The 13160-nt window shown below is 39.3% G+C and overlaps 1 protein-coding gene across 27 annotated transcripts in view; it reads left to right on the top strand.

Annotated features, from left to right (window-relative positions):
- The window catches only part of TTLL5 (tubulin tyrosine ligase like 5), a 294113-nt gene that overhangs the window by 34594 nt on the left and 246359 nt on the right, over positions 1-13160 (top strand). For 26 of the 27 annotated variants that reach the window (XR_004184858.1, XR_004184857.1, XR_004184855.1 and 23 more), the window contains exons 7-9: positions 2996-3078; positions 10201-10270; positions 10818-10902. Coding sequence is in view for 18 of the 27 variants with exons in the window: in XM_031667954.1 (XP_031523814.1) it covers positions 2996-3078; positions 10201-10270; positions 10818-10902 (238 nt within the window). In the remaining 9 variants the exon portion in view is untranslated. Of the gene's footprint in view, positions 1-2995; positions 3079-10200; positions 10271-10817; positions 10903-11015; positions 11129-13160 lie in introns of those variants that run through there. The other variant, XM_031667962.1, reaches the window with a different exon arrangement.

Here is a 13160-nt window from a genome sequence, read left to right as displayed (position 1 = left end):
ATTTCTATAGAACCTTGTACTTCCTTTTTATAACTCTCATTGTCTGTAATTACTTGTTCAATGTCTGTTTTCTCGGCTAGTCTAATCTTCATGACGGTAAAGACTGTATTTTTTATCACTGTGCACCCCACACCTAGCAAACTGATAGACACAGATTAGATACTTAGAGGTATTGAATGAGTGACGTTTGGAAACTGTTGTTTTTTTTTGTTTTGTTTTAATATTAATAGCTTCTTGCTCAGGCATTCTGTTCAGTCTGCTCAGTATCTGGGGAAAATGGCAAAGTGAAAAAAATGCATAAACTGAATACACATACATATATTCAGTGGCCTCACTTTATGGAAATTTATTTTTTTTTTGTCATATATAACTATAAATATGTCTTCTATAGCAGGACTTTAAAATTATATAAATTACACTTTTTGAAAGGTAATATATTCCCATGGTACAAAAGAAATTCCAAAACAATCATCAGTGAAAAGTCTCTTTTCTCCTCTTGTTCCTTAGTCATCCCGTTTTCCTCCCCAGAGATGATCAGTGTTACTAGTTTTTTACATACTCTCTAGAGATATTCTTTGCATTTACTAGCAAATAACTTGTGTGTGTATATAAACAGATGGGCATATATAACATACATTGCCCTGCACTGTCTGTTTTTTTATTTGACAGGCTATCTTCAAGATCATTCCATATCACTTCATTAATAACATTCTTATTTTGTGTGTCTGCTTAATATTCCATTGTGTAGATTCGATGTCTACAAACTATATCCCTTGAGTGAAATTGGTCTTCTGCCAGTTTTTGTGTGTCCCACAAGCTAAGGACCATTTTTAAATGGTTGGAAAGAAATCAAAAGAAGAATAAAATTTTGTAGTGTGTAGAAATCATATGAAATTCAGTGTTCATACATAAAATTTTATGTAAACAGCCACACCCCTTTGTTTACATATTGTTTGTGGCTATTTCAAGCTACAACTGCAGAGTTAGATAACTGCCACAGAAACTGCATGGCCTGCAAAGCCTAAAATATTTGTTCTCTGGCTTTTTACAAAAATAGTTTGCTGACCCTTCATACAGATGCATTGTAGTGTATTTAATTAATATTTTGCTGTTATAACACAGCATTGAAAATTTTATATATGCAGTATTTTACACATGTGTGAGTAGAACTAGAGGATATAGTTCTAGAAGTAGAATTGCTCACAGAGTTTTAAATTCTGTGCGGCACATTAAATTTTTTCTAATTCTGTTAATTCTGCATCAAGGGAAAAGGCAGAGGAAGATGGGGGAGAGTGAACAAAAGATCTCTTTCTTTCTTCCTGCTGAAATGGTTTGTGGCATTGACAAAGTCAAGTTTGTTTGGGAGGCCTTAAAGAGACTGGCTCATGTCAGAGGGAGAGGAAAGAAAAGGAGACAAGTAGTTGCTGGCAAGTCATCTGGGAAAAGGAGCTGAGCCTAGAGAGCTCCTTCTGAAGGCCTGCCTGGTATAGGCCCAAATGCAGTGTAGAGGGAAGTGTGCAAAACTTCAGGACTCCAGTGTCTGAAAGTCTTGTTCTGATATTAGAGCCCTAGAAAAGGACTTGCCTCTTAATAACTCTAATCAGAGGAGCAGAAACTATAGGGAACTTTCTTAGGTTTATACTGTTGTATTCTAGATAAACTGGTACTGATATCTTGGCGCACAGCAACCTAGGCAATTTGGAAAAAGGAAGTCTTTGTGAGATCTGCTCAGAAACATTTGCATTTGCTTGGTTTATTTCCCCACACTACCCTTTCTCTCCTCTTTCATTGAAGAAAAATAGCAAAAAAAAAAAAAAAAATCTCTCAGTTTTTACCTTTCAGCCCATCTTGCTTTGAAACAGTAATGACTGCTGCCACCTGACGTATTTCATCAAAAGTGGAAGAGGCACAGTTGGGACCAGTGCTCCCTCTCCAGTCTGGGATGTGAGAATCAGCAGCACTGAGAGCTCTAGCCTGCTTCTCTCCCCTGACTTCTGACACTACCTCAGTGGAAGACAGAGCTGCTTCTCCTCAGACCAATTGCAAGCCTCTGGGAGGCTTAGTGTCAGTTGTCTGCTTTCTCTTTTCATGATCCAAAGGGATTTAAAGTATAAAGCTGAACCTGGGAAAGGAACAGGACACATCGTACCTTTTAATCGCTTGTAAATGATTGTCCTTCGTCTCCACTGGCACATTGCTTGATTTAAGGCGCATTTTTTTTTTTTTTTATAAGCTTGGAGGAAATATTTAAGGAGAGTAGCTGTATTATAAGATCTAGATTTTGGCTTACATTGACACTGTTTGCCTGAGGTCCTCTATTTAACAGAGGTAGGAATTTCAAGGATTCATGATGGTTCTTTGTGACAATAATAGACTAACATCCAGATGTTTGCCTTCTTTTGTTTTCATCTTTTCATTCAAGAAAGAGGGGAGGCTGGGCATGGTGTCTTCTGCCTGTACTTCCAGCGCTTTGGGAGGCTGAGGTGGGAGAATCGCTTGAGGTCAGGATTTCAAGACCAGCCTGGGCAACATAGAGAACCCCCATCTCTACAAAAAGTTAAAAACAATCAGCTGGGCATGGTGGCCCACGCCTGTAGTCCCATTAACTCAGGAGGCCGAGGTGGGAGGACTGAGCCCCAGAGGTTGAGGCTGCAATAAGCTATGGAAGCACCACTGCACTCCAGCCTGGTCAACAGAGCAATACCCTGCCTTAAAAAAAAAAAAAAAAAAAAGGAAAGAAAGAGGGGAAATGGTGGAAGAAATTATTATGGGAGTGGTTTTGCTGGCCTCTTTTCTCCTCCTTCCCTCCTTCTATTTTTATTTTTAAGGCAAGTCCAAAAATATAGGTAATTTTAGTTACTGCCCAACACGTAGAAATTTGTAAGATTTTTGGGTTCCCGGAGTAGATAACTCTTGTTGAAAGTTGATATAATAAACTCAAGTTCATTCTTTTTCTTTGTTTCCTCCGTTTTTTATCTCCCAATATTTTGAGCAGATTCATATTCGAAGGACCGGGGACCTTGGATAGTAAAACCAGTGGCATCTTCTAGGGGGCGGGGCGTCTACCTGATCAACAATGTAAGTATGCAGCAGATGGCAGACCTCTTTCCTCACTTGTTCTTTCCTCCTTCACCCTTTGTACTGGTTACTAATATAGTTCCATTTCATTAAGAGCGGGTGTGCTCTTAAATCTGCATTCAGAAATGAGTTGAGGGTAGGTATGAGTTGACTTGTTTGCCTTACTGGCAGGAATCTTCTGCACCAGCAGTTACTCCAGAGGTACCTTTTCTGCTTTTAGCATATTGTGATGTTAATTCCTACACACCAACTATTAATTGGTAGCATATGTGTTTAGAGTCTGTTGTGAGCAGAACTGTGGGTTCTGTTCTCAAGGTTATCAAACAAGTGAACCTCAATTTGGTATGGCTTCTTCGCTACTGCTGCTGCTTCTCCTTTCTCCTCCTTTCTCCTCCTTGCTTCCCTCTTTCTGCTTTTCTTCCTCTCATTTCTCCTCTTCTTTTTTCAAAAGCCATCATTATCTTGATTCTTTGCAAAATTCTCATTAAAAGTTGTCTTACATAGAATACATATACATGGTAAATAAAATCCCTACTGGTCTCACTCCCTAGACGTATAATAGTAGTTAGTAACTTTAGTTGATTTATGTTTCTTTCATTGACATTACATTGTATTTGTTAATTCCCAGTTTGGCATTTATTGCATTTACATCATGTCCCACCCTCCCTTGCACATTTGTTTGATTAGTTTTTATGTTTATGTTTTAAACATTTATAACAGAGTCTCTTCAGTAACTATGATTCAGTTTCTTTATTTTATCTGTAAGTTGAGTAAAACATTTAAACTCAGTGGAAACAAACTGTTGAACTCTGGAAGGGGGAAATGTTAGGATGTTAGGATAGGTAGCTAGGCAGACATGAGCCGGGCATGAGAGGGCCCCCGCCACCACCAAGGAGTGTCAGGTTATCATCAGGTGATGGTCAGGCAGTTGTTAAACTGGTTTCTCTAAAATAATAATTGGTAGCAGCATATGCCAGGGAAAGGCAGGCTCCTAACAATAGAAAACACCTGAAGCTGGTGATTAGCCATTTCCCAATAAGATCTCAGGAGTTGGACGGGTAGGCTCAAGCATGTGCAGTTAGAAGCAAAATGATGGAGTTTAACTGGTATATGACCTTCCTCTAGGAACCCTCGACTGGTAAGGCAAAAACACTTCAAATGAGCACGTGCACTGCCCATGAGGCCCCTCTCAAGTGCTGGCAGGCCACTGCACATGCAGACAGCTTACCCCATGGGAAAATCAAGGGAGGAGAGATACAAAACCCCAGAAGCATGCCAATGTATAAAACCCCAAGTCTAAGGTCAAACAGGCACTTGGATCTCTCAAGTTGTCTGCTTGGCCCTCTTCCACGTGTACTTTACTTCCTTTCATTCCTGCTCTAAAACTTTTTAATAAATGTTCACTCCTGCTCTAAAACTTGGTCTCTCACTGTGCCTTATGCCCTTCAGACAAATTCTTTCCTGCAAGGAGGCAATAAGTAAGTTGCTGCAGAGCCATATGGATTTGCTGCTGCTGACATATTTTGGGATTCTGAAATTTAACCAGTGTTTAGGCCTGGACCTGTTTTTTATTCTTCCTCCTGGACATTTGGTAGGCACTTTCAGTCTGGAAACTAGTGTTTTTCTTTAAGGAAAGCTATCTTATTTGTCTCTGCTTTTAGAACTCTTTTTTGAGACATTCTGGATCTTTCCTTCATGTTAACTTTTCTCTCATTTTTAATTATTTTCCCATCTTTATCTTCTAGATCACAGGTTGAAATTTATCCATTTTATTATTCATTTATCTACTGTATTTTTATATTGGATATCACAGGTTGATTTCCAGAAACTCATATTCTGATTTGCTTTATTTTTATTTACAAATAACAACCTTTTGTTGCATAATGGATGCAGTTTGCCTGCCTGTCCTTCTGAGGATACCAATGGAAATTTTTGAAAAATTCTCTTCTGTCCTTGAATTTTACTGGGATTGTCTTTTCCCCTGCTATTGGATTTTCTCAGTTTTGATGATCCTTATGTGTTGGACCATATTTATGAACAAAAGACTAGACTGAATGAAACTGGCAGCTGGTCTGGGTTTCTACCATGGTTGTGTAGAACTCTTTTCCTAATATCTTCTCCCTGGAAGAGGCTGACTGTGAATTTTATGTAAGGGCAAAACGTGTTGACTCTCAGGCTTTGCTTTATGTGGACGTGGTGAGGAGCACGCCCCTTCCACCTTGCCAAAATAGAGTGGGCCATATTGCGAACGTAGAAGAAGATTTTGGTGATTTCCCTCTTGGTCAGAGCTACCTTTCTTTTCCTTTTTGTGTGTATTGGGGATAAAGTGGCCTCAAGTTCCACTCTCCTCTATCAGATTTCTGTACCCACATGTCTACTGGCCTCACTGTTCTAAATGCTGTTTGTTAATTATCTGATTCTGATTCCTTGGCTGATCCCTGATCTTCATGTTTGTTGACTACAAGCTTGGAAATTTGCAGGAGCCTCCTTGAGAAGATCACTTTGATCTCTTTTGGACTTTTCTGGCTCCTTTTACTTTTTTCTAGCTTTAATATCATTTCATTCTTTTGAAAATATTCTTTCTATCCTTCCACTGGAACTCTGGAAGGGCAGGGGTAGGTAGATAAGTTGTATGTGGGACCAGAACCCCATCTTAAATTCCTCAGTTGTCTTTTCACATTGAGCTGTTTGCCATATGTGTAGAAACTAACTTTCTGAGTGATCTTTCACATTGGAAAGTCCTTAAATTCAGGCTGGACTCAAAACGGTACCATAAACAATGATGGCCAGACCCTTCATGCCAAATAAATACAGGATCTGGTTTTGGTAGAGCAACTGCTATAGCCTCAGGCATTGGCTGCAACTTCTGTTACCTGGCCTAGGCCACTCTGGAGGCCTTTTACCCTGAGTGTCCTGTGACATAAGGTCATGGTCATATGCCTTGGCTCTGTCTCCTCTTGTCTCTGCTCTGACCTTGGTGATGAAGGCCCCTCTCCAACAGCTTTTCCTTCAGCTCTGTGCCAGGAGCTCCAGTGTTGTTTGAATCTCATAGACGGCACTAGTTTGGGTTTGGGTTTTAGCTGCCAAATGGAATTTGTTGAAAGTCAGCTATGGTACGAGTTTGCTTTTTATTTTCTTAGACATGACTCAAAAAGAATAGGATCTATTCCCAGCTCATCTGGGACTTTTTTCTTTTGGAATGCTCTTTTGCCCTAGTGATTTGTTATTTTAAAGCTAGCATCATAAAGGATAGAAAAGTTAAACTTTGCTTGGTGGAGCCGAGAACCCTGCGCCCTAACTCTTCCCTGGACGCCGAATCTCAACGGGGTGACATGTCTTTAGAGAATGTGTTTGGCAGGCTGTGTAAGAGCCTTTTTCTCCCTCCCACCTCTCCTTGGGCTGAATCCCTTGAGACCCCCTGCATAGATCAAAGTACTTGGCAGGACCTTTTGCCTTCCCCCTCCCTCTTTGTGAAGCTTTGGAATGAGTCTGATTCTTTTAGGTATTTAGTGGAAGTGCCAGACAGAAGCCTGGGAAGATGCCAGGAGGCATGAGGGGAGCTGGCAACATGCGGACATAATGGGAAAATACTCCCGTTTCACCCCGAAACTAGAATTTTACCACCTTTTACCCAGACCTGCAAACCATGTTGTTAATACTCTTCTCTCTGCTTACACAAAAGGCATAACCATCCCCTCTTTTCCATACCTGGATCCTTTCCCATGGAATATGTGACCCATTAGCCAACTGGATGAAGTAACTCTTTCCAAGGCTGCTGCCTGCTTTCCTTTTAGATTTGAGCAGGAGGGTGAGGAGAGGGAAGGCTGTGGCGAGGGTCTGGGGGCAGAACTAATGCGAGCGAGTGAGGGATTTAGGCAGTGGGGATGGAGTTGGTGTGAGGGCCAAATGGAAATATCTCCCCCTGTCTTCCCACTGGAGTGAGAGGGCCACTTATTAAAACTTCCCTATAGTAGTCATAACCTTTTGGAAACTCTCTGCAAATAGCAACTTTTACCATTACGAGAACGGGATAAAGGACAGCAAAAGCATCACTTTTATGTAGCACTGAAAAGAGAAGTGTGGACCATAGATGGAAGCATCTCGGTTGGTTGACTAATGTGGTCTCATAAGGATGTGCTCTTTAACTCTAGAAATACAGCATAAAGGAATAGAGCTGTGTTTGCTCCACTCCTTCAGTAACCATGGCTAAAGGCCGTATTTTCCCAATTTAGTATATTCAGATCAAGGAGGGGAAAGAATGGATGTTTTCTGAATAAGGTATGAATTTGATTATGGAAGTCAAGTTGAGTCATCCTTGTCTCACACATGATCCATGGTAAATACAGTATTGATACATGCTCTGAGACTTGCATGTATTAGGAGAGTGTTAGGTCACTCCAGTCCCTCCTATATTTGTGAATATAATTCTGTACTCTCTTGTTTCTGTTTGCTTATATGTTTTTATCTTAGGTTTCCTCTGTTTTTCTCATTTCTCAACAAGTATTTCGGGAGTACCTACTGTGTTGTCACTCCTTAAAAGCTTTTGAGAAATTCTCTTAATTATTATGTATCTCTTAATTTTCATAATACTGCTACTCAGTACTCTGAGTAGAATGGCATGTGGCAGGTCGTGATGAATGCTGTTGAGCTGTGGGACTTTGTAATTAGAACCACATATATTCTGTTAAGTTTGCAGTAATCATAACTAATGTTTATTGAGCCTACCACTGTCCTTTCTAAACATAATCTCTTTTAATCCATATATGAACCCTATGAGGTAGTTAATATTTCCTTAGTAAGTGGTAGAGTCAAGGTTGTAACTCAGGTCCAGATGATGCCAGCATAGACACTCTTAATCCATACCATTCTGCTTTACAGTGACTTAATGGATACCGTGAGCTTTAATCTTAAGGTCCAGTTAGAAAGACATGTTTCCAGCCAGGTGTGGTGGCTCTCGCCTGTAATCCCAGCACTTTGGGAGGCCAAGGCGGGCAGATCACTTGAGGCCAGGAGTTTGAGACCAGCCTGGCCAACATGGTGAAGCCCTGTCTCTACTAAAAATAAAAAAATTAGCCGGGCGTGGTGGCATGTGCTTGTAATCTATCAGCATATTCTCTGCTGTGGAGAAAAGTTGGGTGACTAGATATTTATTGTAGCCTATAGGTTCTACTCAGTAGGAAGACAGCTGTGATTGTTTGAGTATAGGTTTACAACATAGCCTGCAGCTGTACAGTGATTGCATCAATTCTCACTGAGCAGATTCAAAATGGAGATAATACTTATGAGAAGCTGATCAAGAAATGTAAGGGAATCAGGAAATGGTATGGGTGATGGAGTTCATTAGGGATGAATCAGTAATGATGTCATTGTGTTCCTGTGATGCGTGGAGATGGGTTGTGAAAGCTGTGTTCTGACTTTGAGATAGCAGCAGTGGGCAATGAGAGAGGAGTCTCATTCTGACTTCACAGCTGCTCATAGTGATTGTGTATAATGTTATAGGTCACAAAATTATCATATGAGAAACAGTAGTATTGAGGGTAGGAAATGCATTATTATAAAGACAAACTTTTGAATTTGGGGGCAATTAAATTTGAGAGCAGAATATTGGGAAGAGGTAAGAATAATGCCTAAAAGCAAAGCCTGTGAGGAAGACTGTCTGGATTCCATTGCTGCTCTATTGCTTATTAGCTCCGTGACTTTGAGCAGGTCCCTAACCCCCTCTGGTTCTTTTTTCATCTATAAGATGTGGATGGTGATATACCTGCCTCATGGGGTTGGGTGAGGATTAAATGAAATAATCCTGTGAACAGACTCAGAACAGCACTTGGCACATCCACATGTTTAGTACATTTGTTAAATTTTGTTTCTGCAAATGTTGATGGTTATTTCTGTTGCCTTTACTGTAGCTATGATCAACCTAATTATTATCATTACCACTTCCCTTTTGGAGCCCTTTTGTCCTACATGAATTGTGACTTCCAGCTTTATCTAATCACACACGAAGGTGTTTTTTTTTCTTTTCCCCCAAGATATTTTAATCTTGCTGTTTCCTTAATCTAGAATCCACAATAATTTCCTGCTTCCCACCATGCTAAATATAAACTCTGTTTGCCAGGGGTTCATACCTATCCCTTTGCCAGTGGGGTCCCTCCCTCCTCATTGTTTAACCATGTCTTTCATAATTTCCCAGTTCAGTCTTTTAGCCCCAGGTCCATGAATCGGCCCACCCTCCTTTCTACTGGGCTTGATGTATGCCATCTTCCCATGATGGGCTTTTTTTTCTCCACCATGTACTTCCCAGCCTTCGCCATTCATTTCTGCATCTGCTCTTCCGGGACAAGTCTTCCCTGACTGGTCCCACCTGATTGGTCTGCACTTTAACTTTGCAACCTGACATCTTATATTTATAGAAATGCTGCTTTGTGTTCTTTTACATTCTATATTTTGCTGTTCCTCTACCTAAATATTAAACTTTTCAGGGATAGGGATTTACTGAATCTTAAATCTGCCAGGCAGAGATTATATCTGTTACCTTCATCATGATATCCCCAGTGCAGTTTTTCAACAACTGTTTTTCATTGAAGAAATCTTTAAAAGATTGTATTCACTCTTTGCATACAGTTGCTTAGCAAATACCCTTAAGTGAATCAATTAAACACCTATCTCATTTTATGGAAGAAATGCTGGGATCCATTGTGGATCTGTAAATTCTCTAAACATCTTAATGAAAGCCTTCATTTAAGAATAGTAGTAGTAGTTTTAAATTTCTATTTTACTTTACAGTAGGGAGAAAGCAAGTTTTTATTTATTTTTAAAGTGGCTCTTATTTTCTTAGCATGTAACTATTTAATATCATGTATATACACATCTTTAAAGCTATTTAGGCTGTATTTATTATGTGAGAGGTACTGTTTAAATTTATTTTTCCTGCATCATAATTGGATGCCTATAGTGTTATAGAAGTGATATTATATGGCCAACTAAATATATGGGTACCTTGGAGGAAACTTTAACCAGAATTTTAGTTTTCCATTTCTTTAAAGGTTAAGAACTTTGCTCCCTTATTGTAAATTAGGATTCCTGTGTATTTCTATTCTTTCATTCTTTCTGTTTACCCAATAGCCAAACCAGATTTCCCTGGAAGAAAACATTCTGGTCTCCCGTTATATTAACAACCCCCTGCTCATAGATGGTGAGTTGTGATTAGGCCCTTGACCAAATTGGGCCAGATCTTTGCTAAACTTTTTAAACTTTTCATAGCCTTCTCTAGTAAGTCTTTATTATACTGTTGTGAAATTCTTGACATGTGTGGCTCCAGAAAGGCAGCAGGTTCCTTACCTATCTCTTGGGATTTATTTGAAAGTGAAATGAGACAATATAAGAGAAAGTGCTTTATAAGTTATATCGTAATTAATATATGTATGAAAATTATGCAGTAATATATATGAAAATGACATATACACATATACATTATATATACATTAGGGTTATATTAATGTATATATACATTATACTGTTTTTATTATGTACTATATACATAATATACTATGTATATGGTACCATTATATAGTATAATTATTAGTTATCCTCCAAAGTCAAGGTATGTGGGCAGTGTGTGTTTCATGTGGAGAGGAGGAATGTTCTTTCTTTCACGTTTCTTGGTTTCATTGTTTATTCTGTAACAGGAAACAAATGAACTTAGTTTTTTTGGTGTGTGAATACATACTTTTTTTTTTTAGATTTCAAGTTTGACGTGCGCCTCTATGTGCTGGTGACTTCCTATGATCCTCTTGTCATCTATCTGTATGAAGAAGGATTGGCTAGGTAAGAAGCTGTTTTGGGGTGTAGGGGTTGGGTGGGTATATTAAGAGTGGACCCATTAACAAGTTTATTAAATCAGATCATGCTATTTTCACTTGTCATTACTGCTTACAGATGCAACCCACCTCCTCAACTGCTGTGCTCTGTAACATCAAAGCCACTATGCCTAAAAAGAACTTCAGAAATTAGGCTTATTTGTCTGTAATCTCACTGCATGTCCACACATAAGGTGCGTAAACATCTTCCCCAGCACTGATCCAGGATCATATGGTATTTTCCTGCAGTGACAATTGTTATGACGCTCCTAGGATATTAAGATAATTTGCCGTTGTTCTTCAGGATAGATGTAGAAAGAAAAATAAAATCCTACCTTTATTTGCCTATTATATGCCAGGCATTTATTTTCATCCTCGCAACAACCTTTTAGTTAATGCATTTTTGCAGTTGAGGAAACAGATTTAGAGGTGGGAGAAGTGGAATGGGGATTTGACCTCATGGATCTGACTCCAGAGCTCAGAGCTCAGACTATTTCATATTTAGAAAGTATTAATTGAGGTTTTTTTTTTTTTTTCTTCACATGCAAGTGACTTTACAGTGGTTGTAATATTGGCTATTTGTTCTTTATTATTGCGCTTTTTTTTGAGATGGAGTCTTGCTGTGTCACCCAGGCTGGAGTGCAGGGCGCCGATCTCGGGTTCTCACTGTAAGTCTCATCCGGTTCACGATTCTCCTGTCTCAGGCCTCCCAAGTTGACTACAGGCTTCACCACCACCTTTAGCTAATTTTTTGTATTTTATGAGATAATTTCAATGTTAGCCAGGATGGTCTTGATCTCCTGATCTCATGATCCGATTCGCTTCGGCCTCCATTGCGTTATGATTAGTTGTGGAGCCACCACACCTGGCCTGTTGAGGTGCTTTTTAAGTTTTAAGGTAATGTGACTTATGAGATTAAGTTCAAGTTGTTATATTTTGAAGTTTTGTTTCCTATAGCCACAGAATTTTATAGGTAATTGTTTTCATAAACCCTTTAAATTGCTTAAAATAAGTATGCAACTACTATGCTGTGTTCTTCTCCCCAACAAAACTAAATTTTTGTATTAGCCAGCTAGTTTGCCCTGAAGTTCTTTTCATGCGTAGTGCCTTTGATATAGAGCAGGGGTGTCCAATCTTTTGGCTTCCCTGGGCCACACTGGAGGAAGAATTGTCTTGGGCCACACGTAAAATACACTAACAATAGCTGATGAGCTTAAAAAAAAATTGCAAAAAAACTCATAATATTTTAAGAAAGTTTATAAATTTGTGTTGGGCCACATTCAAAGCCATCCTGGGCTGTATGCAGCCTGTGGGCCTCAGGTTGGACAAGCTTGTTATAAAGCATAGCAGTTTAGGAGGTGGTTTGCATCTGTGAGTGGTCACAACAAGCTAAAAAAGCCTGGTCTGTGTATGTTTCTGTATTTTAGAAAACACAATTGGAAGATGGGAAATACTATGGATAAAAGAAGGCTACCTATTTATGTACAGGTGCTTTGACAAGTATTATTGTACTCTGACAACTATTATTTTAGAATGGTCTTTTAATGATTTTAGAGACTTAGTTTTTTTGAAATGTATCCTATGACTTGAAATCAGTGAAAGTGGACTAACCAAACCTTCTCGCCAGTGGAGTTCTGTGTTCCATTCCCCTCTAGGTGGCAGTGACAGCATTTATAAGTCCCGTCACATTCTTAACTCAGATTTTGAGTTTGAGCCCTGGGAACATTGGAGACTACCAAAACTCCCTAGTTCTGGCCTCTTGTTTCTTGAAAATTAAGAAAGGGAAGAACTGAAACATCTCCCAGTTATTAGATAAAGGGCTGAACCAGGCATCTGAACATGAGCTGACTACTAGCTCTAATCAGGTTTTTATAGGAAAGAAATTGTTGATAATGTTTGTAGACACATGTGCTCTCATGAAGGATCACTATACAAAATTAGGTATAAAAGCCTATTCCTGGCCAGGTGTGGTGGCTCACACCTGTAGTCCTAGTACTTTGGGAGGCTGAGACGGGAGGATTGCCTGAGGCCAGGCGTTCAAGACCAGCTTGGTCAACATTGTGAGACCACATCTCATGAAAAAAAAAAAAAAAGAAAGAAAAAAAGCCTATTCCTTATATTATTTAGAACAAAATGAAAGTAAAATACACTCCTAACTTCTCAGATATGCAAGGTGCTGAGGATTTTCAGCTTTATAATTTGAGACTTCTGAGCTTTCTCCCTTTT

This window comes from Papio anubis, chromosome 7 (assembly GCF_008728515.1).
Source record: "Papio anubis isolate 15944 chromosome 7, Panubis1.0, whole genome shotgun sequence".
Lineage (NCBI taxonomy): Eukaryota > Metazoa > Chordata > Mammalia > Primates > Cercopithecidae > Papio > Papio anubis.
The sequence above is the reverse complement of the archived record's forward strand: the minus strand, read 5'-3'. Positions and strand labels throughout refer to the sequence as shown.